The sequence below is a fragment of the Drosophila willistoni genome, unplaced genomic scaffold (assembly GCF_018902025.1).
Source record: "Drosophila willistoni isolate 14030-0811.24 unplaced genomic scaffold, UCI_dwil_1.1 Seg495, whole genome shotgun sequence".
Taxonomy (NCBI): Eukaryota; Metazoa; Arthropoda; class Insecta; order Diptera; family Drosophilidae; genus Drosophila; species Drosophila willistoni.
In genome coordinates, this window is record NW_025814425.1 from 20398 (window position 1) to 45730 (window position 25333).

Here is a 25333-nt window from a genome sequence, read left to right on the forward strand (position 1 = left end):
CTTCTTCAGGTTTTGCAGCTCCATTCCGCACTCAGCGCTCAGTCACTTTCCACTTGAAGTTGTCAGGGCGCCCCTCTTGATGATGTCCCAGTCCCATTTTCCAGGGTACCGCTCTTCTCTGGTGTGTTTTGAACATTTCGGGTATTATGTCGCGCCTACTGCGCATCGTTGGGCCTTTGATCTTAAGCATCGTTTCTAATTTGATTATAAACGCACACTCCATTTCTAAGCATCTTCATTTTCAGCCCGAATGCCTTCTATATATGTTCTTGTCCTTCTCATGATGAGTACGCTTCGCGGCTTACTCAATGATGCGTTGAAAGTGCCACAAAATTTAAAAAGAAAAGAAAATGGAATAGAGGGCCAGGACATGAAGACATTTTGAGAGCCCGCATCTATGTCTCAACCTTTGGACGTACTGATGGTGGTGGTGGTGGATGGAAGGCGACGGCAAAGTCATGTCAGGTTAGGTGCTGACAGCATTTTAAATGTAATGAAAACGAGATGCTTTCACTCTGTTTGCCCCATGACTCAACTCAGTTGGTTGACTTTGTGTATCTGAAGTATGCGACGACCTAGATGAAGACTTTTCATTATTTTCTTTTTCTTTTTTGAATATTACTTATTATTATTTTCTTTCTTAACTTTTCATTATTTTCTTTTTCTTTTTTGAATATTACTTATTATTATTTTCTTTCTTAATTTTTCATTATTTTCTTTTTCTTTTTCGAGTGGGGATATATTTAATTAAGGATTTTATATAAAAAAAAATTTTTAACTTCTACTTTTCTTTTTTTTTTCTTTTTTAACAAGAGTTGATTCTTGATCTTGATTTACAATTTTTTTCACCCACTGTGTTTTCACAATAAAAAATTTTATTTTTGCTTAAATTTATCTCACTTAACTTACGTTAATGCTATCATCCTCGGTGCTTTTTACTGATTGGTTTGTAGGAGGTCTCGCTTTTCCAACGTTGAAGGTACTAACGCTCCTGGGCAAACACTTTTGGGTTTTCAGTTTTCCTCCGAACTAGTCTTAGAGGAATTCGCTCGATTGAAATGACCCTGTCTGATTCGTGGTATAGTTCGATATAGTGTTTTTGTTTCACTGACTCTAAATGCCTTTAACGGGTTTTTTGGTCACGAATCACTGGTATCTTTCACTAACTCACGATCACGTTGTATTTAGCAGGGTCCCTGCTCGGGCGCCAATTAAAAACTTCCTTCACTCACCGGTTAAAAAAATGAATTTTTATTTATTAAGTCACTTTTATTACAATACAGTATGTTTTAATTATAACTGAAAGATGCTGACTTTGGTGAGCGAATTCGGCGGAGTTTAAGCGAAGTTACCGGTTGGTTTGTACTTAGGCTAAAGACTGATTTGCTATGGTTCGATTATGTTGAATGAAGGCTTGGGTAATCGACGTCGTCGCAGGCGGCGGCGTTGGCTGAGTCCAATAGTCCACTTTAAGTGCGTGGGACCATTCTTTGCTTACACAAGTGTTCAGGACCATTCTTTGTTTATTGCCGAAATTTGTGGCGTGATTCTGCGTATGCACCGAACCCGACACCATTCTTCTAGGGCCTGGGAAAATGGGGTGCAGGCTTATTGTTTATCCTAGCGATCGGACTGTTACTTGAGATTGGCGATCATGCGACAAATGGGCATGTGACGATTGAGTGGCGTTGACCAATGGGTATTGCATGTGATGATGAAATAGGGTCGGCCAATGGGCATGCGGTTAATGGGCATGTGTTGACGGACTTGGGTCTATGTCTTCTATGTTATGGTATGAGTTGTGATAGAAGTGCTTAACTTATATATATATATATAGGTATATGATAAATAAAACAGAAATAAGGAATAAAAGCAAACAAACAGCAGCAGTTGACAACTGTCAGTGTCAGAGAGCTGCCAGTGCCACTGTCACTGTTGCTTCTTTAACTAAGGTGGCCATAAATTATATTACAAATGTTAGACATAAGCAAATGTATATTCTATAACATGTGTGTAGATATATTTCCCTATTTCCTTCTTGGTTTGTTGGTAATAAACATGTCACTAGAGTTTTTGTTAAAGATAAGTGGTTTTCTCTGGCCAAAAAAGGGAGTTCAGGTTTCTTATTAATGGCTTTTCGGTCAAATACCATAATGTCACCATAAAAATAAAAATGCATTTCCGGTCGAAGAAAGTGAGATTTATTTAGTCCGAATTCCAGGAAGCAATTGAAACTTAGTCGAGTTTCTTTGTTGTTGTTGAAAAAACAAAATATTGATCAACTAAATTTAAATCAATTTTATACTAAATGTACATTTTTCTTTAAATTTTCAACGAGTAGAAAAATTGTTGAATTTTCATTTTCCAATTTGTCTTTCGTCAATTGGCTCAAGTGCACACAATTAATTCTCACTTCAAGTGGCGGCGGCGCAAGTTGTGGAAAATCATTTCATCTTTTTTATTTCTTTACATTTTTCGAAGAACTAATTGAGCTCCAAACAGAACAACGAAACAAGAAAGAAAAAAAATAAAACTCCAAGACTCTCAAGACACTTGAATGCAGCTTCAATTATGGAAAAACCACTGGAGCTCTAAAGGCAAACTGGAGGCATGCTCATAATGAAAACGTTTAACCTGTCGTCATCAGTCTTTAACATTGAAAATCATTCTGACTCTCCTTATTTTACTTTTGTCTTTTTCTTGTCGTTTTCTTTTAATGCCCAACGCGATATGATCATTTCGAGGAAGTGTGTGCAATGTGCCCGACAAAACACTTGAACAGAACCGAGGCCCAAACCTACTACGAATGAGTCAACGAAGAAAAAAAAAAGCAGCATACTTGAGTAGGAATTGACAGGATGAGAGACATTAAGAGAAAGAGGTAGAGAGAGAGAGAGAGAAATTTCTGGTTTTCAAGTTGAGTGCATAATACACCTTTTCATTTTACGCGTACCTCTTGTTCGACTCCTTGTTTGTCATTAATGAGACGTCTTCTTCAGGTTTTGCAGCTCCATTCCGCACTCAGCGCTCAGTCACTTTCCACTTGAAGTTGTCAGGGCGCCCCTCTTGATGATGTCCCAGTCCCATTTTCCAGGGTACCGCTCTTCTCTGGTGTGTTTTGAACATTTCGGGTATTATGTCGCGCCTACTGCGCATCGTTGGGCCTTTGATCTTAAGCATCGTTTCTAATTTGATTATAAACGCACACTCCATTTCTAAGCATCTTCATTTTCAGCCCGAATGCCTTCTATATATGTTCTTGTCCTTCTCATGATGAGTACGCTTCGCGGCTTACTCAATGATGCGTTGAAAGTGCCACAAAATTTAAAAAGAAAAGAAAATGGAATAGAGGGCCAGGACATGAAGACATTTTGAGAGCCCGCATCTATGTCTCAACCTTTGGACGTACTGATGGTGGTGGTGGTGGATGGAAGGCGACGGCAAAGTCATGTCAGGTTAGGTGCTGACAGCATTTTAAATGTAATGAAAACGAGATGCTTTCACTCTGTTTGCCCCATGACTCAACTCAGTTGGTTGACTTTGTGTATCTGAAGTATGCGACGACCTAGATGAAGAGGTTAAGCACAGCTAAGGGTTATGTCAAAAAAGGGTTAATGGCCAAAACGTAGTCACACAAGAACCTACTTTTCGGAGAAACAATTACTTTAATTTACTTTTGATTTCGAACACTGATTAAACAATCGTTAGGCAAAATGGCAAAAATGAAAGGCACATAACAAAATTTAGGGGCCAAGAAATCAGACGGATTTCTTAGCTTATAAACACATTACAAAATAGTGAAATTCGGGATTAGCAGCACATATCGATGTAACAATTTGTCGGTTTTCTTCAGCAATTTTCTGAAATAATTCTATTGCAGTGCATTCTGTCGCTGAATCGGGCAAGTTCTTGCTAAACATAATCCGCAGTGTTAGTTCCAATATCCGATGTACAAAGTTGAGCTGACGGCTACGTGGCTCTGTATAAGCATATTGAAAAGCCTGTAGAATTGCATCATAGTCCGAAAATTCTTCACGCAAGGGCAAGAGATCTAACAGGGCTGATAGAATCTCTTCAAATTGAAAGTCCGTTGGATTTGTTATCAAAAGACGTGATAGGGCACTGCAAATGCGATCTCTTACAGCTGGTTCCGTCTCCTTTGTCATGGCATTGGCTATGCATTTGACAACCTCAGGCCAAGCTCCTGGAGATTTGGTATCTCCATAAAATAGTAGCTCTCCTAGGCCATAATAGCAATGCTGGCGACATTTGGCTTCTGCGTCATTTGTCCCATTAAAGAAAACATTAAATAGGGAATCAAAATAGTCGACAACTTGCATGTTCAGGTGCTTGATACTATCAGCGATGGTTTCGTATATCAGAGTCCTCCGTGCAGCACAATTATTATCTATGGCCATTCTTAGCATTTTAGACAGTATGCATATACCTTTGTCAAAATATACGGCATATTGTGCCGGTTCGGTAGCATATCCCAACTCCACAAATAAGCCAGCAGCATAACCAATAAGCATCTCATCTAGTCTACTGCCTTCCGCCGCGTCTAGATTGTCCTGACGTCCTTCAAAGTTTTGACATCTAGTTGATTGGGTCAATAACCTACGGGTGGCCTTGAAGAGCAATTTCACAACCTCTTGAGATTGTATAGCGTCTGCCTCAAAATCCCTGATGAGATCAATTAAATCATCCACAATATTAACAACCACAGTCCGGTTATCATCTTTAATAATCATCTCATAGAATTTGCGTACTATAATCTTAGAGTATTCGGTAAAGGCCGTTTCATTGCCCAGGCGATGGAAAGCCGTCAGAAATTTGGAGAGACTCTCAACACACGCCTTACGTACTGATGGTAACGGATGTTCAATCACTTTATATACATTCTCAAACACCGCCTGCAAATAAGGGGCAAAAGCAGCGCCCGTAGTTTCTGAAAATTCTTTGAGGGCAAACATCGCCTCCTCCATTTCAGTGACGTAATCATTTTCCACCATATCACCAAAATCGTCGCCATCAACGTCTTTTTTATCTCCGCAATCCTTGCCTCCGGCCAGAATACCGCATGGTGATACAACAGATAGAAGGATGCGATCCATTATCTTGGGTAGATATCCAGCCATATTCTCCCGATAAACATTGGAAAGGGCTCCGAGAAGATTGTAAATAGCAAATCGAACCTCTGGATCATCCGGACCTTTTGATAACATCAGTAGGCAATAGCCCATCGATTCGTTGCAATAAGGCGCCATAACTTCAACGCCCACGATTCGAACATAAACTGACCATGTATTGATAGCTATAATACGTAGCCGACCGATCTCCTCATCACAGTCCTTGACCAAATAATTCTGCATCACAGCGACAATTTGAGGAAAATACGGCAATATAAGCTTGCCCGAACCAGAAACAGAAGCAAGAGCCGACAAGCAATAGGACCTCAATGTAAGCGTGTGTGGTGAATTCAAGGCTTTAAAGAGGCAATCCATTACCCCGGGTAAGTGATGGTCAATCATCTTGTCCATTGATTCGCAACACTTTTCTAAGGCATAAAACAATTGATCCACATGTTTGGTTATTGGTATCGTTCCTCGTTTCATATCCCCTATCAATTGGCGAAGATATTCCAAAAGCATTGTCAATATTTCTGGAGAATATTTGTTGATATCAGGCTGAAAATTCTCCGAGAACTGACCCAGGGCAAAGAAAGCAGCCCCGCGCACACTCAAATCGGGATCCTGTGTGCCCGTTTTGATGACATTCAACATTATCTCCAAGTATTGCTTGCATATGATCTCCATGCAACCCTCAGAGATAGTGCCCATGCAGTTATAGGCTGCCCGACGAGTAAGATTGTTCGTACTTTGGATAGCCGGCTCCATTAACTGAAACAAGAGTGGCAAAAGTTGGTCACCTGACACAATCATGGCTATCTCATCGAGGGCATGACTGGCCCCCTCCGCATAACTATTGCCATCCAATTCGTCATCCTCGCTATCGGCCGGTTGCTTGCATATCAATTCAAATAGAACTTTTACGATGGGCAGCAGCATATTCTTTCTGAGAATTTCTGTCTTACTCACACGCATAAACTCAGAAATGAATGACATACATTGAAGTCGAATTGTCTTCTCGATTTGCTCACACGCCGACGCATCCAGAAGTAATTTCGCCACGGCTTCGGTATCGTGAAATGCCCTCGGAACATACTCTGCAAGGGCATCGAATATAGCAAAGACTAAGGTAAATTCCGCGCCATCGCCATTAAGAGCATTTAATTGTACTGTCTTCAATATCAGAGGCATCAACTTGACTATCAACTCAGCACCTGCTGGGTATTCCCCTAGAAATGGAATCAGATATCCCATTCCGTTAAACATATTGGCCACAGTGCGTGAGGCTAAAGTGTTCTGGGCATCGGAATTAACCATGATGGTCTCAAACATCTTGCATACAGTGGGCATCTCATCCGCTAAGTGTGTTGTAGCCGATTCGGCTATGGCAGAAAAAGTATAAGAATCCGGTTCGCTCTCATTAGGATCCAGAACACATCGTTCGAAAGTATACTTTAGAACGTCGGAAATCCATTGATCCTTTTTCTCGTTATGATATCGACTCACTGTGCCAACAACTCGGCCGATGGCACTCTTCACTGCTCGCACCTTTTCGGCTACCAAAGCCTCCAATAAATATTTCTTGACGCCCATCTGCTGATCAAAGGATAACCCGTTCCAGACCCCAGCATCCGATAGACGCTTATCCAGTAGAACAGCTGTCATTTGACGCACCTCCACAGCACGAGTGGATGTCAGGACTTCGCACAGATTCCATAGAACGTCCGGTTGCTTGAAGGCCTCATATAACTGAACTGTAGCCTCTTTTATACGATTATTATCCGGGCAAAGGAGTCCTTCTATAATAGTGTCAAAAATGTTTGCCATGTTTACCAAAAAACAGAAAAAAAAAAGAATTTACTATAAATTATATCTAGATATTTATGTTACAAAATTATTGTATTTGATGTGCGTGTTACTAGTTGAGAGTCAGAAAATATACTGATTTCTGTTGAGCTCAAACCTTAGGTGATGAAAAATATGGCTTACTACGATTTGAATTTTTCTTTTTTAGAAATCCAAAGGCCTACTTTGATTTTAAAAATTTAAATGACTACTACGATTTGTTTTGTTTTATTTTGTATTTCTCAAAGACTACAAGAGACGGCATCTCTCTTCTCTTCCGGCGACGCAACGAACAAGTTGTCTCTGCGCAGAAAACCAAGATTAAATCCGGAAAATACAAACTAATCATTATTATGTTTACCCAATAATTAGGTGTTTACAACTCAGAAGTGGGATGACCACCCGAAAGGATAAATATTTCGGGACACGGCAGGCCACACGTTCCACATCTAGAACGGCCGCCTCCACGCCCACCGCTGCTGGTGCACCCACTGCTGTGACTACCGCTGCAGTACCGGCGGCCACTGGAGACGCCGCTGCAGTACCGAGAGCCGCTGTGCCAAATGCCGACATACTCGCCCCTGCTGGCCCGCCGCTCCTGGACCAACTGCTGACATACTAGCCCCTGCCGGGCCCGCCGCTGCTGGGCCAACTGCCGCCACACTCGCTCCTGCTGGGCTCGCTGCTGCCGCATCCGCCCCTGCTGGGCCAACGGCTGCCATACTCGCCCATGTTGGGCCAACTGCTGACATATTCGCCCCTGCCGGGCCAACTGCTGCTATACGAGCCCCTGCTGGGCTAACTGATGCCACATTCGCCCCTGCCGGGCCCGCCGCTGCTGCATCCGCCCCTGCTGGGCCAACCGCTGCCCCACTCGCCCCTGCCGGGCCCGCCGCTGCTGCATCCGCCCTGCTGGGCCAACCGCTGCCACACTCGCCCCTGCTGGGCCCGCCACTGCTGCATCCGCCCCTGCTGGTCCAACCGCTGCCACATTCGCCCCTGCCGGGCCCGCCGCTGCTGCATCCGCCCCTGCTGGGCCAACTGCTGCCACACTCGCCCTGCCGGGCCCGCCGCTGCTGCATCCGCCCCTGCTGGGCCAACCGCTGCCACACTCGCCCCTGCTGGGCCCGCCACTGCTGCATCCGCCCCTGCTGGTCCAACCGCTGCCACATTCGCCCCTGCCGGGCCCGCCGCTGCTGCATCCGCCCCTGCTGGGCCAACTGCTGCCACACTCGCCCCTGCCGGGCCCGCCGCTGCTGCATCCGCCCCTGCTGGGCCAACCGCTGACACACTCGCCCCTGCCGGGCCCGCCGCTGCTGCATCCGCCCCTGCCGGGCCCGGCGCTGGTGGCCAACCGCTGACATACTCGCCCCTGCCGGGCCCGCCCCTGCTGGGCCAACGGCTGCCATACAAGCCCCTGCTTGGCCAACTGCTGACATACTCGCCCCTGCCGGGCCCGCCGACGCTGGGCCAACCGCTGACATACTCGCCCCTGCCGGGCCCGCCGCTGCTGGGCCAACTAGCGACACACTCGCCCCTGCCGGGCCCGCCGCTGCTGGGCCAACTGCCGCCACACTCGCTCCTGCTGGGCTCGCTGCTGCCGCATCCGCCCCTGCTGGGCCAACGGCTGCCATACTCGCCCATGTTGGGCCAACTGCTGACATATTCGCCCCTGCCGGGCCAACTGCTGCTATACGAGCCCCTGCTGGGCTAACTGATGCCACATTCGCCCCTGCCGGGCCCGCCGCTGCTGCATCCGCCCCTGCTGGGCCAACCGCTGCCCCACTCGCCCCTGCCGGGCCCGCCGCTGCTGCATCCGCCCCTGCTGGGCCAACCGCTGCCACACTCGCCCCTGCTGGGCCCGCCACTGCTGCATCCGCCCCTGCTGGTCCAACCGCTGCCACATTCGCCCCTGCCGGGCCCGCCGCTGCTGCATCCGCCCCTGCTGGGCCAACTGCTGCCACACTCGCCCCTGCCGGGCCCGCCGCTGCTGCATCCGCCCCTGCTGGGCCAACCGCTGACACACTCGCCCCTGCCGGGCCCGCCGCTGCTGCATCCGCCCCTGCTGGGCCAACCGCCGCCACACTCGCCCCTGCCGGGCCCGCCGCTGCTGCATCCGCCCCTGCTGGGCCAACCGCCGCCACACTCGCCACGGCCGGGCCCGCCGCTGCTGCATCCGCCCCTGCTGGGCCAACCGCTGCCACACTCGCCCCTGCTGGGCCCGCCACTGCTGCATCCGCCCCTGCTGGTCCAACCGCTGCCACATTCGCCCCTGCCGGGCCCGCCGCTGCTGCATCCGCCCCTGCTGGGCCAACTGCTGCCACACTCGCCCCTGCCGGGCCCGCCGCTGCTGCATCCGCCCCTGCTGGGCCAACCGCTGACACACTCGCCCCTGCCGGGCCCGCCGCTGCTGCATCCGCCCCTGCTGGGCCAACCGCCGCCACACTCGCTCCTGCTGGGCTCGCTGCTGCCGCATCCGCCCCTGCTGGGCCAACGGCTGCCATACTCGCCCATGTTGGGCCAACTGCTGACATATTCGCCCCTGCCGGGCCAACTGCTGCTATACGAGCCCCTGCTGGGCTAACTGATGCCACATTCGCCCCTGCCGGGCCCGCCGCTGCTGCATCCGCCCCTGCTGGGCCAACCGCTGCCCCACTCGCCCTGCCGGGCCCGCCGCTGCTGCATCCGCCCCTGCTGGGCCAACCGCTGCCACACTCGCCCCTGCTGGGCCCGCCACTGCTGCATCCGCCCCTGCTGGGCCAACCGCTGCCACACTCGCCCCTGCCGGGCCCGCCGCTGCTGCATCCGCCCCTGCTGGGCCAACCGCCGCCACACTCGCCACGGCCGGGCCCGCCGCTGCTGGGCCAACTGCCGCCATACGAGCCTATGCTGGGCTAACTGATGCCACATTCGCCCCTGCCGGGCCCGCCGCTGCTGGGCCAACCGCTGCCACACTCGCCCCTGCTGGGCCCGCCACTGCTGCATCCGCCCCTGCTGGGCCAACCGCTGCCACACTCGCCCCTGCCGGGCCCGCCGCTGCTGCATCCGCCCCTGCTGGGCCAACCGCCGCCACACTCGCCACGGCCGGGCCCGCCGCTGCTGCATCCGCCCCTGCCGGGCCCGCCGCTGCTGGGCCAACTGCCGCCATACGAGCCTATGCTGGGCTAACTGATGCCACATTCGCCCCTGCCGGGCCCGCCGCTGCTGGGCTAACTGATGCCACATTCGCCCCTGCCGGGCCCGCCGCTGCTGCATCCGCCCCTGCTGGGCCAACCGCTGACACACTCGCCCCTGCCGGGCCCGCCGCTGCTGCATCCGCCCCTGCCGGGCCCGGCGCTGGTGGGCCAACCGCTGACATACTCGCCCCTGCCGGGCCCGCCGACGCTGGGCCAACTGCCGCCATACTCGCCCCTGCCGGGCCCGCCGACGCTGGGCCAACCGCTGACATACTCGCCCCTGCCGGGCCCGCCGCTGCTGGGCCAACTAGCGACACACTCGCCCCTGCCGGGCCCGCCGCTGCTGGGCCAACTGCCGCCACACTCGCCCCTGCCGGGCCCGCCGCTGCTGGGCTAACTGCTGACATACGAGCCGCTGCTGGGCCAACTGCTGACATACTCGCCCCTGCTGTGCCAACTGCCGCCATACTCGCCCCTGCCGGCCCCGCTGCGGCTATATTCGCCCCTGCTGTAACCGCTGCCGCCGCACCCGCCACTGCTGTACCCACTGCTGTACCCACTGCACCCGCTGGCACTGCTGTACCCGCCGACTATATGTCTGCCATGCGGGCTGCGGCCTCGCTCGCCGCCCCCGCCATTGGTCCCGACGCGGACCCATGGGAAGTGATGCCCGCTTTAGTGCCCTCCGTATCGACTGCCGCGGCCGCCATCACACCGGCCACTTCCGCCTCCCCCTGCAGCTTAGCTTTTCCGAGGTTAGCTAAAATCAGTTGGATACTTGGCATCGGATAACGGTCGGCGACGGTTTTCTCATTTAACTTCGTAAAGTCAATGACAAGCCGCTTGTTCTTATTACCGTTGGCGTCTGTTCCCTTCTTATCAACAACCCAGGCCGGGCTGTTATACGTAGCCGCTTGTCGCCAAGACACGTACTCCTCATGATTTCCATCAAAGCTAGGCACTGACTTTACAATGTCTAACTTAAATTCACACTTCACACTATTGTCAATTGTCACTCTCTGATATACCTCAACCTGTGGGGTCTCTATCCTTAAAGCAGTAACTTGCCCTCTAATGGTCTCGAGTTCCGTTCGGAACTCGTCTTTCAGTCTCCTCTCTTGTTCTAAGAGTGCATTGTTAACAGCACCTTCCACTAACGCTTTTAGCAGAGCCGGTTCCATTTCTAATTGATTGTTGACTTCTGGCCTAAATCCTATTTCTTGTTCTTCGTCACTGTCGGACTCTACCATTATATTTCTATAAGCCCAAGTCATGAGCAACCAACGAAGCGCAAAATATTTATTTATTTTCTTGTTTTTTTTTTCTTTTTTATTTATTTTTTTTTTTGTCAACAATATCACAATTAACCTGTACCGCAATGCACAATTTCGCGCTGCCAATTCACTCACAAATTCTTTACTTTTTATTTTTATATTTTTTAAATTTTCATAAAATTTTTTCAATTTTTACCAAACATTCACTTACATGTTTTTTTTAGGGCCATGGTATTACTATATAATAGTATATGGTAGTATATGGTATTCCAATATCGTAAGATTAACGTATTCCAGTATAAAGCCTGTTGGGCGCCAATTATTTATTTCCACTTTTCCCTCTGACGGCAGTTGTGACGTCACCGGTGTAGCGGCGGGTAGAGTTGTATATCAAATGATTATGGTGGAGGACTTGACTTCGTCCTCTTGCTGAACGGTTGGCCTTGTGGCTCAACGGTGTATTAATAAGCAAATAGTTAACGGCAGTGCGCCGGAGTAAATGTTAAATGATTAATATCTTTATTAGTCAATCGTCTGACAGAAACTGATTATAAGAATGGAATGAAATAAAGACTAAAGCTAAGTACATAAAACAGGAAATACGAATCTACACAAAATACATAAGAAGTACATAGAAAATCATGCGACGGGCTTGTGGTCAGCAAAGCCGACTCAGCATATTCCCAACAAGAACTCAACGCTTGCGACACAACTAAAACGTCTGGCCGTTGCTTCGGCCAATGCTATTTTGATTACGTTGCATTTGTATCGCGCGGGTTGCTCGAAATCATTGCGAGGGCCGTTCGTTGACTTGGCTGTTAACTGGCATTCGCATGGCAGGTGAGTAATTTGTTGATTTAGTAGCATTTTTTAACATTTTTATATTTTTTCCAGGTACAGGAGCAGCTTTATGGCTTTTAGGACCAGATGACGGGCCACGTGGTACTGCAGAAGATGCAGGAGGAGCTCCAGTTGGAACTGCTAGCGGCTGCGGCTGGATTTTAGATATGTATTTAGTTAAATTAGCTTGATTCTTTTTTAAAATTTGTTTTTTTTTTTTTCAGATGCAGCCTTAGGTAGAGGGCCAGAAGGACCAGCTGGTGTTGCTGGAGGTGACTGAAGAGAATTTGCAGGTAAGTTTACGTGATTATTGAGAGATTTTTCTGACAATTTGTGTTTTTTTTTTCAGGTGCAGGCGCTAGTGAAGGACTAGATGGACCAGATGATTGGCCAGATGCTTGACGAGGATTCGCAGACGATGCTGCTGCTGTCTGACGTAGATTTTCAGGTGAGTTTTCGTGTTTTATTGCTGATTTAGATAATAATTTTAATATATTTTCAGATACAGGAGCTGCAGACGGACTAGCTTGAAGAGATTCTGGACGACGCAGATGAGACGATGCATACGACGCTGGACAAGGAGCTGATGTTTGCTGTTGTGTATTTTCAGGTGAGTATTTGTACTTTTTAGTTGGTTTTGTTTTAGATTTGTTTTATTATTAGGTATTGGTGCATCAGGCGAGCGGAAATCTGGACAGGACGATTGACGGGATGGTGCAGACGCTGAGAACGAGGCAGAGAGTGCAGGAGGCGCTTCTACTGGAGGCACAGCTGTCGAGGACTGGCCCTCTGGCCAGGCCAGGAAGGCAGCTGAATAGTGGACAGGATTCTGGCTTTGCAGGGGCCGCCTGAAATCATATTATATGGTGTTAGAGTGATTGTTAGTTAGGACCATCATGGGTGGAGTATCAGTTTTCCTTTTTTTTAGAGCATCAGTGCTATTCGTGCTGTTATCAATTAATTTGAGCAACTCAGATTCCAGACTAGCCATGTTTAGAGCGAGTAGTTCATTTTCCGTGTATTGAATTTGTTCGTTTGGCCCAAGGGGGGCAGGATGAGCCTTTGAATGACAAGTAGTTGGTCCCTGATTTTTTCCTCAATGTCCGCTCTGGATCTTCTGCCTGTCTTATAATCTCTAAACAGCAAGTTGATGATGTGTCCAGGCAGGCGTTCCGGGGTTTTTTTCTAGCTATAGACGCTTCCTTAGCTCTGAGAACATCTTGCTTTTCAGTGATCCTGTTGTAGGTCTGGTGACAGTTGTCAGCAATAAGAGTTGGCGCCTTGGAGAAGAACTCCATAAGCTTGGATTCAATGCGAAGTTTTATGTTAATTACTGTTACGCTTGGGTTGAGCTGAGGTAGATCAGTGGTGGCGTTTGGGCTTTTTTTATCGTTCGTGAGGCGACAAGTTTATCTATTTGCTTTCAGTACCTAGGCCATGGCAAACGTTTAGGGATAAATGGCTTTAGATAAAGTTTTTCAATTTCTTTGTTCTCATGGTCAGACATGGAGTTAAAGAATCTTAGGCAAGCGTCATTGTATATAGTTTCTAGAGGTTTGGCGTTATGTTTTTCTTGAATTTTAGAGTTTGGGCAATAGATGTTCGCATTTGTTAGCTTTCTGAGCAGTTTATTGTGAGTTCCGGTGAGCTTTTTGAATAGGGTGTTAGATATTAGGCTACCCCATATGGGAATAGCGTATGTCCAAATAGGGACTAAGATTTCCTTGTAGATAGTGACCTTGCAGCGGGTGCTAAGATGGCTTTTAGCTCCCACGAGCCATTTGTAGCGAGTATAGGTGGACTTGGCTTGAGCACAAAGTTTGGCAATATGGGTTTTAAACAGGAGTTTGCTATCAACAAGGACTCCCAAGTATCGGCACGAGGACGTATTTTTAATAGGTTTGTTATTAAACTTAACAGTGGCAGCCTTAACAGCAGGTGAGGTAGATCGTCTGGAGAAGAGAACATGAACTGTTTTACTCACGTTGACTGTGAAACACCATTTGTTGGACCAGGTAGAGAACTTGTGTAGGTAATTTTCCGTTTTATTCATGGCTACAAGGGCGTTTTTATCGGTCGAGATGAAAATAGTATCGTCAGCATATGTAGAGAGCAGAGTGTCACCGTGTTTATAGGTCGGGTAATATTCGATCAGGGTTTCATGCTCAATTATGAACTTTGGAATTGGCATGTCTGACGAGTATATGTTGTATAGCAGGGGTCCCAAACACTACCCTGAGGGATTCCTGCTAAAATTTTCCCATCACGGGACAATACCATGGTTACCGCGAACGGAGAACGTGCGATCCTTGAGGTAACTGTCCAGAACTTTGTATAGGTTAATAGGTAGTAGCTTTATCAACTTGTTACGCAGACCGCAGTGCCAAACTTTGTCAAACGCTTCTGTAATATCGATGAATATAGCCGATCCATTCAGTTTGTTTTCAAGCTAGTTGATGCTCGGCCCCATGAAATTTGCGGAATCCAAATTGATGGTTAGGTATGGATTGTGAAAGACGGTTACATTTAAGGAGCCTCTTGGCAAGCAAGGATTCAAGTATTTTTGAGAAAGCAAGAAGCAAGCTTATGAGGCGATACGAGCTAGCTTCAGAAATTGGTTTTTTTACCATGACAACTATGGCTTTTTTCCACACTAGGGGGAAGTGGCCAACTTTGATTAGGGCATTGTTGATCCTATCATATCCTAGTGCTTTTTTGTTGATTAAGCTATCAATCTCTTTTTTTAGTTCAGAGAGAGTGATGGGCTTGACAAAAGGTGAGTTGCTGGAGTCAAAGTTGGAGGAGCTAGCGATAGAGTGGTGGGTTTTACATGCATACTCCATGAGAATTTTTTGGGCAAGGATGGCATTTGTTTCCTCGTTGATTTTTGCCCTGTCAAGGGGGGAGCTATTTGTCAAGTTGGGAGAGAAACGCTTCTCTAACTGGTCAGTAAACAGCTCCATTTTTTCTTCAGGTGATCTTGTCCATGCATGCTTCTTGTCTACTCCGCTAGGGATCCTAAGAGGCCAGTTAGGAAGGGGCTGTCGCTTTAGTATGTTGGTTAATTGCCACAGCTTGTGGGGTCTGTACCGATCAGAGAAGTCTATTTTACATAGTTTTTTATTTAAGTGTTTGTTTTTTGATAGGTTTATTTCTTTGTTTAGTAACTTAGTTGTATATTTTAATGTTTTTTTATGTTCAAAGTTTCGTGAGAGGCAATATATCAATTTTATTTTATTTTTTTGTTTTAATTTGTGCATTTTTTTATTTATAGGTATGGCTCCTCCGATTCGGTACGTATTTGGCAGGTCCCTTCGTAGAGGTTTAGTGGCCAGGGCTGCAGCATGGTGAATATTGTTTGTGAAGATATTAATCGCGTCCTCAATGTCTAATCCAGATTCGATTTCCATATTTAGGTGGAGGGAGTCGCTGAGGGTGTTTTGCAACAGTTTGATGTTAGATCCTACTGGCAAAAGTCAGGAAGTAAGTTTGGGTGCTGGTCCATCGTGATGTGTACAAAAACAGGTAAGTGGTCAGAGGATAGTTCGCATATAGCTTGAGTACTTCATCTGTTGTGGTTTATTCCAGAATAAACTCCAAAGTCAATGGCTGAGGGATTTTTTCGCCGGTCGTGTGGGAAATGAGTAGGACCACCCGTCGCCAGGATGTCCAGTTTCTTGTCAGCCTGGATCACTTCAAGGAGAGTTCTGCCGCGTTTACATGACCTTAAATTACCCCACTTTTTAAGGTAAGGCGTTTGATCCGCCTGACCTTAGTCTTTCGATTGAGGCCGCTTTTTATTTTTTGCTCTTTCACCTACAAGGGTATATAGCAAAAATTTAAATTTAAAAGGCCGTTACAGCAGCCGTTAACATTTGCTTAATTTAAATGCGATTTAGGTAATATAGTTTGTAGTATGATAGATTTAAGATTATGTTACTTTTAGCATAAGTAGTCAAGTAGGTAGCAATTTTTTAATAATAAATAAATTTGGCGAATAAGAATTTAGTGCTTAGGTGGCTACAAAAACGTGGCGTTTAATGTCGGGAACAAAACTGGTTTTAAAACTGGTTTTCCCCCACACTGGAGAAAAAAGTAGGGAGACCCATATTTTGGGTCTGAGTAACACTAGTTTTTTAGCTTGGCCGTTGGCGCATCATTTTCGAGCAAGGCTTGGCTTTAAAGGCTAAAAGTTTTAGAGCAGTTAGCTTTTAGTTGAGTTAGCTTTATAGGCTAGAAGTTTTAGAGCAATTAGCTTTTAGTGGGGAAAAACATAATAAGCCAATATTGGCTAGAGTCGTAAGGCATCATTTGAGAGCAAGGCAAGAAGTTAGCTTTATAAGGCTGAGATTCAGAGTCTTTGGCTTTGGTTTAGGCAGAATTGGCCGGCATATCGATAATGCTCTGAAATGTTGATGACCTATCGATAAGTCATCGATATGGGTCTGATTGCGGAGTTTCCGCATGTGAGCTGGAAAGAGAGAGCGACATTTATTTGTAAACAATAGGAAAATATAGGTAAGTAAAAAAAATATAAAATTGACAATAGTAATAATTAACATGGATCATTTTAAAAATTAATTTCAGATGCCTTGCAGGAACATGGCGAGTTCATCAACGGTGGAGTAATCTGGCGACGACAGAGTAAAACTGTTGGGTCGAGAACAGCTGGCGACCTTTGGCAGATTTTGTTGCTGCAAGGTTTTGCGAAACGATCCGTTTTGCATTTTTGTTGGTGTTGCTGGCCGACCGGGTTGCAGGTAAGTGTTTGTTGATTAATTTAATTTTTTGTTTGTTTTCAGGTACTGGTGATTTGGCTTTGGCCAGTTTTGTTGGCCGCATGTTGGTATTTGGTGAGTACCGCTGACTTTTACCTTTGTCGATAATTATAGTTGTTTTAATTTTAGTTGTTTTCTCCGTTTTCAGGTACGTCTAGTGTATAAATAGGGGTTGCTGCTATAGGCGAGTAATTTACGGGTGAGTATTTTGTTGATTTGGTATATTTTTGTAACAATTTTTGTTTTCTTTCAGGTGCAGGCGCATTAGTTGGAACCAATGGGGCGGCTGCCAGACGAGATTTAGAACCAGAAAGTGTAGGAGGGGCTGCAATAGGTGCTACTAAAGACTGCAGCTGGCTTTCAGATAAGTTTATGGTTTTTTTAGAGCGATTCTTTGTTGATATTTTTTGGCTTTCAGGTGTAGCCGCTGCTTGAGGACCAGGAGGACCAGATGCTGCTGCTGCTGATGACTAAAATTTGAAGTTAAGTTTGTGTGAATTTTAGGTGATTTTTCTAACGATTTGTGTTTTTTTCCAGATGATTGCCAAGATGCTGCACGAGGCGGTGCTGCTGCTGGCTGACATGGATTAACAGGTGAGTTTTTGTGATTTTTCGCAGATTTAGATGATGATTTCATTTTATTTTCAGATGGACGAGCTGCAGACGGACTAGCTTGACGAGATGCTGGACGACGTAGATGAGACGATGCATACGACGCTGTACAAGGAGCTGCTGTTTGCTGTAGTGTATTTTCAGGTGAGCATTTGTAGATTTTAGTTGATTTTATTTTAAGATTTGTTTTATTTTCAGGTACTGGTGCATTAGACGAGCGGAAATCTGGACAGATCGACTGGCGAGGTGGTGCAGACGGTTGCTGGTGGACTTCAGGTAAGTTTTTGTTAGCGTTAGATTGCATATTCATTGTCTCATGCCCAAATTTTCTTTCCTTTTCATGATTCATTTGCCTTTCTTGCCGCTCTGGGCGCTGGTCAACGACAAATTTTGCCAGTTCAGCCTTATAAAAGGCACAGCTCCTATAGGTGGCTCTATGGCCATCTCCGCAGATGCCACACTTTGGAGATTGGGCATCAGGAGAAGGGCATTTGTCGGATTTGTGCTGGCCAGCAAAGACGGAGCAGAGCGGGGGAAGGCAGCAGTACCTGGCTGTATGGCCAAGAGGAGGCAGTTTTTGCATTGGGGAATCTCCCTCCTGGCTGCCTAGGACCTTAATTTTAAGTATTTCATCATGTTTATTGTCATTATGTTTGTTAATTTCAATTAAAAGACATTCATTGGCCTCTTAGTTCTGTAGTTTGTTAGTCTTTGGATGTATTTTGTCTCAAATCCTAGCTTTTTCAGGTCACGACGGATAGCTTCGCATTCAGTGGAGTGGCGTAGATTCAAGATGGCAAATCTAGCACCTCGTTCCCATCTGGGCTGGTGAGTAAAAAAGGCAAATTTGTTTGCCTCTAGGGTAGCTTTTATTTTGCCATAGGTGTCCATTGTTTTGGCCGTGATTTAAGTCAGGCCGTTACTCAGCCGGGCCAGGTGATAAAGGGAGAGAATTTCCAATTTCTTTTTTTTTTACTTGTATGGCCGCAGTTGCAAAGCCAAGTGGTTGGCTCCCAAAGGAGTCAACCATCTTTTATTGTTTTTCGCCCCCTATCAGGAAGCTTATACAATTACAATAAAAACGAGCTTAGAAATAATTTACAATGGCTTATTAATAGTGTGAATGATTAATATATAAGACATAATGTTTGTTGGGTGTTACTGGTAGGCCAAAAAAAAATTGTGGGAAATTTACATGGGTAATTTTTTATATGCAAGTAAATAAATGCTTACTGGGTTATACCAAGCGCCATAAAAACAAATAGAGGATCAAGAACAAGTTGCAAGCTGCAATAATTATAAAGAATATAGTATTTACAAATATTGTTCATTAATAGTGATTAGTATAATTGTTTCCCGCAGGCTACCAGTTCGAATCATATCGATTCATGGCGTAATTGCAGTTGGCAAAATCATTGAGGCAGCGCTCTTATTGGCAGGAAAATTCCCTCTTATAGGCAAGAGGTGAGTAACATGTGTTGTTTTTTTTTTGCCATAGGCAAACATTTCGGCATTAATCGGCTTATTTCTGTCTCTCTTCTCGGATTGGACTATGTGAGGCCCCAGAACAATGTATGCGTGCCCTTCAGCCCCAGTATTGGAGGTTTTGGGCCGTCAGGAGAGCTTGTTTGCCTGTGGAGTGGCAGCACAGTAGACTAGCAATTGGTGCGCGGCACTGGAGAAGCATCAGTTCCATCTACAGGCTCGTTTGGAGGAAAATAACTAGGAGCGGGAGGGCCAAATCCCTTCGACTGCAATGTAGTGCTCGAGCAGGCATTGCTTGGATGATAAGTCCATATTGACTGCCTGCTGGCCAGGCCTGGTACAGGCTGGCTGAAAGCGGGAGGGCCAAGTCCCTTTAACCGCTATATGGAGATTTTGTCAAGGTCAATTAGCAGTTTTTTGCACCTTCATGGGTGGTAATCTCTCATTATTTTTCGTTTCAGCTTCTATGCTATTTTCAATCTCAATCAGGAGCTCGTTTTCAACTCTCTCAAGATTTTTTGAGAGTTGTTGGTCATCATTAAGGGTGACTATTTCCCCAGGCTTGAGTGGAGGCAGGACAAGTCGCTGAATTTGGATTGGCTGGCCCTTCAATCGCTCTTCTATGTATGCGCGATTTCGTGTGCCTCTTTTAAAATCTCGAAACAGGCCGTTGATCACGTGTCCTTCCATGCGCACAACAGGTTTGTTTAGTTTCGATTTTTCCTCCTTTTGTTTTTTGAGTTCGTTTCTCTCAATAATTTTTTGGTATCTTAGGTGGCAATCGAATCTGATGAGAGATGGGGCGCCATCAAAATGGGCCGTCGCCTCCCGCATTGCATGCCGATCTAGATGAGTAGTTGGAGATTGCTGCTGCTGTGTGTCAACGGAAGATGAAGCCCGTAGCTGGGAGGCCTGTGCTGCTGGCTGGTGCTGCTGGACGACCATTTGATGCTGCTGCGTATCCATTTGCGGTAAGTATTGAATATTTGCTGTCATTGGTGGAGCTGGAATGTCAGATTGCTGCTGCTGAGTGTCAGCAAAAGATGCAGCCCCTATCTGAGAGACTTGCGCTGCGGGCTAATGCTGCTGACCAACGAGTTGATGCTGCTGCAATGCCTTTATTCGCCGAGAATATTGAATATTTGCTGACATTGACATTGACACCAGAAAATGAGGCCCGTGGCTGAGAGACCTGTGCTGCGGGCTGATGCTGCTTGCCAGCCAGTTGATGCTGATTCAGCTCCGCCAATAGCTAAAGATGTTGTATATTAGCTGCATTTTGAGGAACTGGAATAGTTTTTTGCCGTAATTGCCGTAATTTGCTGTGAACATTGTATACTTGCTGCAGTTTGAGGAACTGGAGTCTGAGATTGCTCCTGCTGACTGTCAGCAGTGGTTGACGCCTGTTGCTGAGAGGCCTGTGCTGTGGGCTGTTGCTGCTGGCCATCTGATTGATGCTGCTGCTGGGTCGCCAATATCTGTAGATATTGTATTTTTTGACATAGGAGGAGCTAGATTTGTGGATTGCTGCTGCTGTGTGTCGATAGGAGTTGACACCTGAAACTGACAGGCCTGTGCTGGAGACTGACGCTGCTGTCCAACCACTTGGTGCTGCTGCTGCATCGCCATTTGCTGTAGATGATGTATACTTGCTGCGAATATAGGCATTTGTGCTGAATATATCCGAGTCCGTAATTTTTTTCAGCAGTTCGTTGTGCGTTCCACAGATTTTTTTGAATAGAGTTTCCGAAATAAGGCTGCCCCATACAGGAAGAGCATACGTTACAATGGGAACAATAATTTGCTTAAATATTGTGACTTTACATCTTGTGCTGCCATTTTAGGCGATGATAGATAGCTTTAGCTTGAATACATAGTTGGGTTATGTGATTTTTTAGAATTAGTTTACTGTCTATGGTGATTCCTAGATATTTATATTGATTAGCGTTTTTTATGTTTTTCATCGATTTTTATTAGGTAAGATCTTAGAGCAGGGGAGATGTTTCGTTTTGTGTATAGGACATGAACAGTCTTATCATTATTTATCGTAAAGCACCATTTAGTTGACCATTTGGTGAATTTATTTAGGTATTTTTGCGTTTTCCTGATGGCCATGTAGTCATTTTTATCAGTAGATACGATTATAGTATCATCTGCGAACGTTGACAGTAGGATGTCAGGGTTCTTCTTGGTTTCACCTGATACCATTAGGAAGTCGTGTTCAAAGATATAATCAGGAATTGGCATGTCAGACGAATAAATATTGAAGAGAAGGGGGCCCAGAACACTGCCCTGGGGTATTCCTGCAGTGATTTTGCCAATTCTGGAATTTGTGTCATCTGTGCCCCTGACTGTGAACGATCTATCCTGCAGATAGCTTTCAAGAATCTTGAACAAGCAGTAAGGCCAAACTCCTGGCCAGTTTATTCAATAATCCTAAGTGCCACACTTTATCAAATGCTTCAGTATAGCAGAGCTGTATTCTTTTTGATCGAGTGATTTTTGTAGGAACTGTGTGACCCTTGCGAGTTTGTATTAGGTGCTGTGGTTTTTACGAAAGCCAAATTGATGGTTTGGAATTGCTTTGCGAAAAGTTGAATACAAATTATATTGTTCACACCAAAGATTAAAAAGGGGCAACGTTACAAGGTCAAGGACAATATCCAAACTATTTACACGAAATACGTTTTGGATGGCAAAGCAACGATTGCTTTCAAGAAGCCCTCACAGAATCTGTTGATTAAATGTGATCCCATTCAGCTGAAGGGATTCCTGCAGACGCTTAAACTGGGTATGGAAGGCAAGGATGTCATCAATTTGAGACTAAATACAGTCACTGCCATGGCACAAAAATCAAAGTTACAGACGAAAATGGCTATAAATCGTCATAGTGACTATCCCAGGCCAAGGCCTTTCCTCGATACCTACAATCCCTAACAATAAACAATAAGCAATTGGCTATCATATATGCTCCTTACGGAATCTAACTCACCTGGATGTATTCAGCAATAAGTTGCGTAAGGTAAGGAAATAAATAAAAAGACAACTTTTAGCATCTTCAAAACTAAATTTAAATTTCCAGTTACCTGTTGAACTGGGGAGATAACACTTGAGCAAGCTCGTCCTCCATGACAATAATCTGGGTGAAATGGACGATTGGTCATTTCTAAATGGCAGCAAATTACGAGACTCCCTGCGCGAATTGGATTTATCGGCCAACGATTTGACATGTTTGCCTTTGCCTGTGGTCAAGTGCCACAAATTGGTTAATTTGAATCTCAATTACAATAATTTGACTCATCTACAATTTGCCATACGTCGCCTGAGAAGATTACGCTCGCTTTACGTGTCGGAAAACAAATTAAAATCCCTGCCAGCTGCCTTAGATGATTTACGTATTGAAATCTTGGATGTTTGGCGTAATTCATTCAAGGGTCTCAATGTCTTGGAGGCTCATCGCCTGGCCTTTGCTTCCGATGCGGACGGAGCTTCAACTCATTCGCCTGAACCTCTCTGGCTTCAAGCTGCCCAAGCTGTGGCCCAATATGAACTGACAATCGATTCCCTGCCAGCCATACTCATTCAACTAATTGCCGAGGCACCAAAATGTTCCTGTGGCAAATTGTGCTATGCCTTAGACAATAAGCACATTATCGAACGTGTTGGTCAACCGAAATTTGTAAATATTAAAAATCTTACCTATAGTCGAGAGCACATGACCTATTCTGATGTTGTCATATGTGGCAACAATTGTAGTAAAGGCAACCAATGTAAGAACCTATTCTCATCTCTAATTAACTGATTTTAGCCTATTATGCCAATGAAATGAATGAAGTAAGTAAATGAAAGAAAAAGCTGATAGTACTGTGATCTTGTTAATCTGTTTATAATATCTTTTAGATCAAAAATGCTTCTAATCTTAGTCTCCTGTTTAGATTAACTTGGGATTTTGCCCAGATGACTACCTATTGGATAAATGGAACTCAAGAACTTGAAATCAATTGCAATTGAAGAACATCACTCATCTTTATTTGGATCAACACGCAATTAATCTCAACTGAAAGGGCTTAAGGACTACGGGGCAACCTTCATCTTAAATAAATAGAAACGAAGATTTATTGTCATTATTCTTGAAGGAGGTATACAACTGCAAACTTTTCTCTTTCATTTTGATTGTGATAAGAATGTTTTTAATTTATATTTCAGGATTCCAAAAGATATGATTTCCAAGGACATTGTTTTTCCTGAATAGTCGAAGTGCGTCAGCCATTATTTGATTATGTTAATGCGATTAACTACTCTTGCTTTTAGTCAAGCAACTTTTATTCTTATGTCAAACAAAATTTTAATTTTCCCTCCATTCAATCTAAGAAATCGATTTATTATCGATGGGCGGAGACGTTGATGTGGCAACCTTCCTATTTTTAAAACAGCTGATTGTATTTTTCCGCGTTAATTGGTTTGATTTTATATTTTTTTATTTTTTAAGTTTATACCACAAGTTTAAAATGAAAATCCTCTGTGAGGTGCAAATGGTGAATCGTGTGACCCAAGCGAATCGTACGCCGCGGGCAGTTAAATCCACTTTGGCCATAGGCTACAAACAGAGCGCCCTGGATTCAAATGGTATGAAAAAACAAACAAAACAAAAATAATAATAATAATAATTATTTTACATTGCAACAGGGAATACAAAAAAGGAACTGGAAATGATATTATTCACGCCACAAATCAAGACTGGGCAGCGTTACAAGGTCAAGGATAATATCCAGGCGGTTCACACGAAATTCGTGGCGGACGGCAAAGCAACAATTGGATTCAAGCGGCCGGCAGAAAATCTTTTGATTAAATGTGATCCCATTCAGTTAAAGGGATTCCTGCAGACTCTCAAACTGGGTATGGAGGGCAAGGAACCCATCAATTTGAGACTGATTATAGTAACTGCCACGGCCATTACACAAAAAGCAAAGTCACAGACTAAAATGACCTTTAATCGTCGCTGCGATTATCCCATCAAGGGTTTTCCACGATCTCTGCAGTCTCTGACAATCAATAGTAGTCAATTGGTTAAGCTAAGTTTTGAGATATGCTCGTTGCGTAATCTAACCCATCTGGATGTGGCCAACAATCAGCTAACGAAGGTGAATAATAGTTGGTAGCTTTTCGCGCCCTTTTATCTGTCCTGTTTGGCTGTACAAATGTTTATAGAATTGGTGTAATATTAACACTTTTTTCAGATACCCGTGGGACGTCTGCCCCTGACCAAACTCGTACTTCTTGGGAATTGTCTGGGAGAACTGAACGATTGGTCATTTCTAAATGGCATCAAATTGAGTGAATCTCTTTGTGAATTGGATTTATCTGGTGGTTAAATGCCAAAAGCTGGTTCATTTGAATCTAAATCACAATAATCTAACATTTTTACCCTTTGCCATGCGACGACTGAAGAAATTGCACTCGCTTTATGTATCGGACAATAAATTGGAATCTCTGCCAGCTGCCCTACCCTAGATGTTTGTGGCAATGCATTTAAAGGACCCAATCATCTGGATGTTCAACGTCTCGAGGGCACCACTGAGGCAAACACAAGGACCCAATGCTCCCCTCAGCCGCTCTGGCTGCAAGCAGCTCGTTCAGTCGACCAATTTAAGCTGCCTATATACTCACTACCTGCCATACACACACATACACATATGACCATATAAAGACATTCACACGCACGTCTACATCCCTTCCTGACTACACCTTCCTCCCCCGCCTTCTGTCCCTACGCAATCGTTTTTAACCTTATCATTCTGTATTTCTTGCCTATATATGGCTTACTTTTGTTTTCCTTTTGGGTTGCTTCTATGTTTTTTCATACTAAGGAGAGCACAGCTCGTTGTTATACCATACACCCATAGGGTGAAATGGTATATTAAAGTCGCCAAAATGTATGTAACAGGCAGAAGGAAGCATCTCCGACCCCACAAAGTATATATATTCTTGATCAGGATCAACAACCGAGTCGATCTAGAAATGTCCGTCTGTCCGTCCGTCTGTCCGTCTGTCCGTCCGTCCGTCTGTCCGTCTGTCCGTATGAACACCTAGATCTCGGAGACTGTAAGAGCTAGAGCCACCAAATTTGGTATGTAGACTCGTGTAGTATGTAGAGTGATCAAGTTTATTTCAAATTTTTGCCACGCCCCTTCCCG

General features: G+C 45.4%; 3 protein-coding genes and 1 long non-coding RNA gene across 4 annotated transcripts; 3 read left to right on the plus strand and 1 right to left on the minus strand.

Annotated features, from left to right (window-relative positions):
• Positions 1 to 3565: 3565 nt before the first annotated feature.
• On the minus strand, positions 3566 to 11400 carry LOC124461470 (importin-4-like). The gene is made up of 3 exons (XM_047012994.1): positions 10866 to 11400; positions 3974 to 6928; positions 3566 to 3588 (listed from the first exon to the last, which is right to left on the minus strand). The coding sequence occupies exons 1-3, from the start codon at positions 11398 to 11400 to the stop codon at positions 3566 to 3568; spliced, it is 3513 nt and encodes a 1170-aa protein (XP_046868950.1).
• A 6205-nt stretch (positions 11401 to 17605) lies between these two features.
• LOC111519753 lies at positions 17606 to 17883 on the plus strand. The gene is made up of 3 exons (XR_002724475.2): positions 17606 to 17636; positions 17691 to 17798; positions 17853 to 17883. It is a non-coding gene; the product is annotated as an uncharacterized LOC111519753 (long non-coding RNA).
• A 4404-nt stretch (positions 17884 to 22287) lies between these two features.
• Positions 22288 to 23150, plus strand: LOC124461471. Its single transcript, XM_047012995.1, has 2 exons — positions 22288 to 22800; positions 23040 to 23150. Exons 1-2 carry the CDS (start codon positions 22288 to 22290, stop codon positions 23148 to 23150), a joined length of 624 nt encoding a protein of 207 aa, XP_046868951.1.
• On the plus strand, positions 23063 to 24955 carry LOC6653594. Its single transcript, XM_047012996.1, has 4 exons — positions 23063 to 23278; positions 23346 to 23765; positions 23826 to 24280; positions 24377 to 24955. Exons 2-4 carry the CDS (start codon positions 23528 to 23530, stop codon positions 24509 to 24511), a joined length of 828 nt encoding a protein of 275 aa, XP_046868952.1. The 5' UTR covers positions 23063 to 23278; positions 23346 to 23527; the 3' UTR covers positions 24512 to 24955.
• Positions 24956 to 25333: the final 378 nt, after the last annotated feature.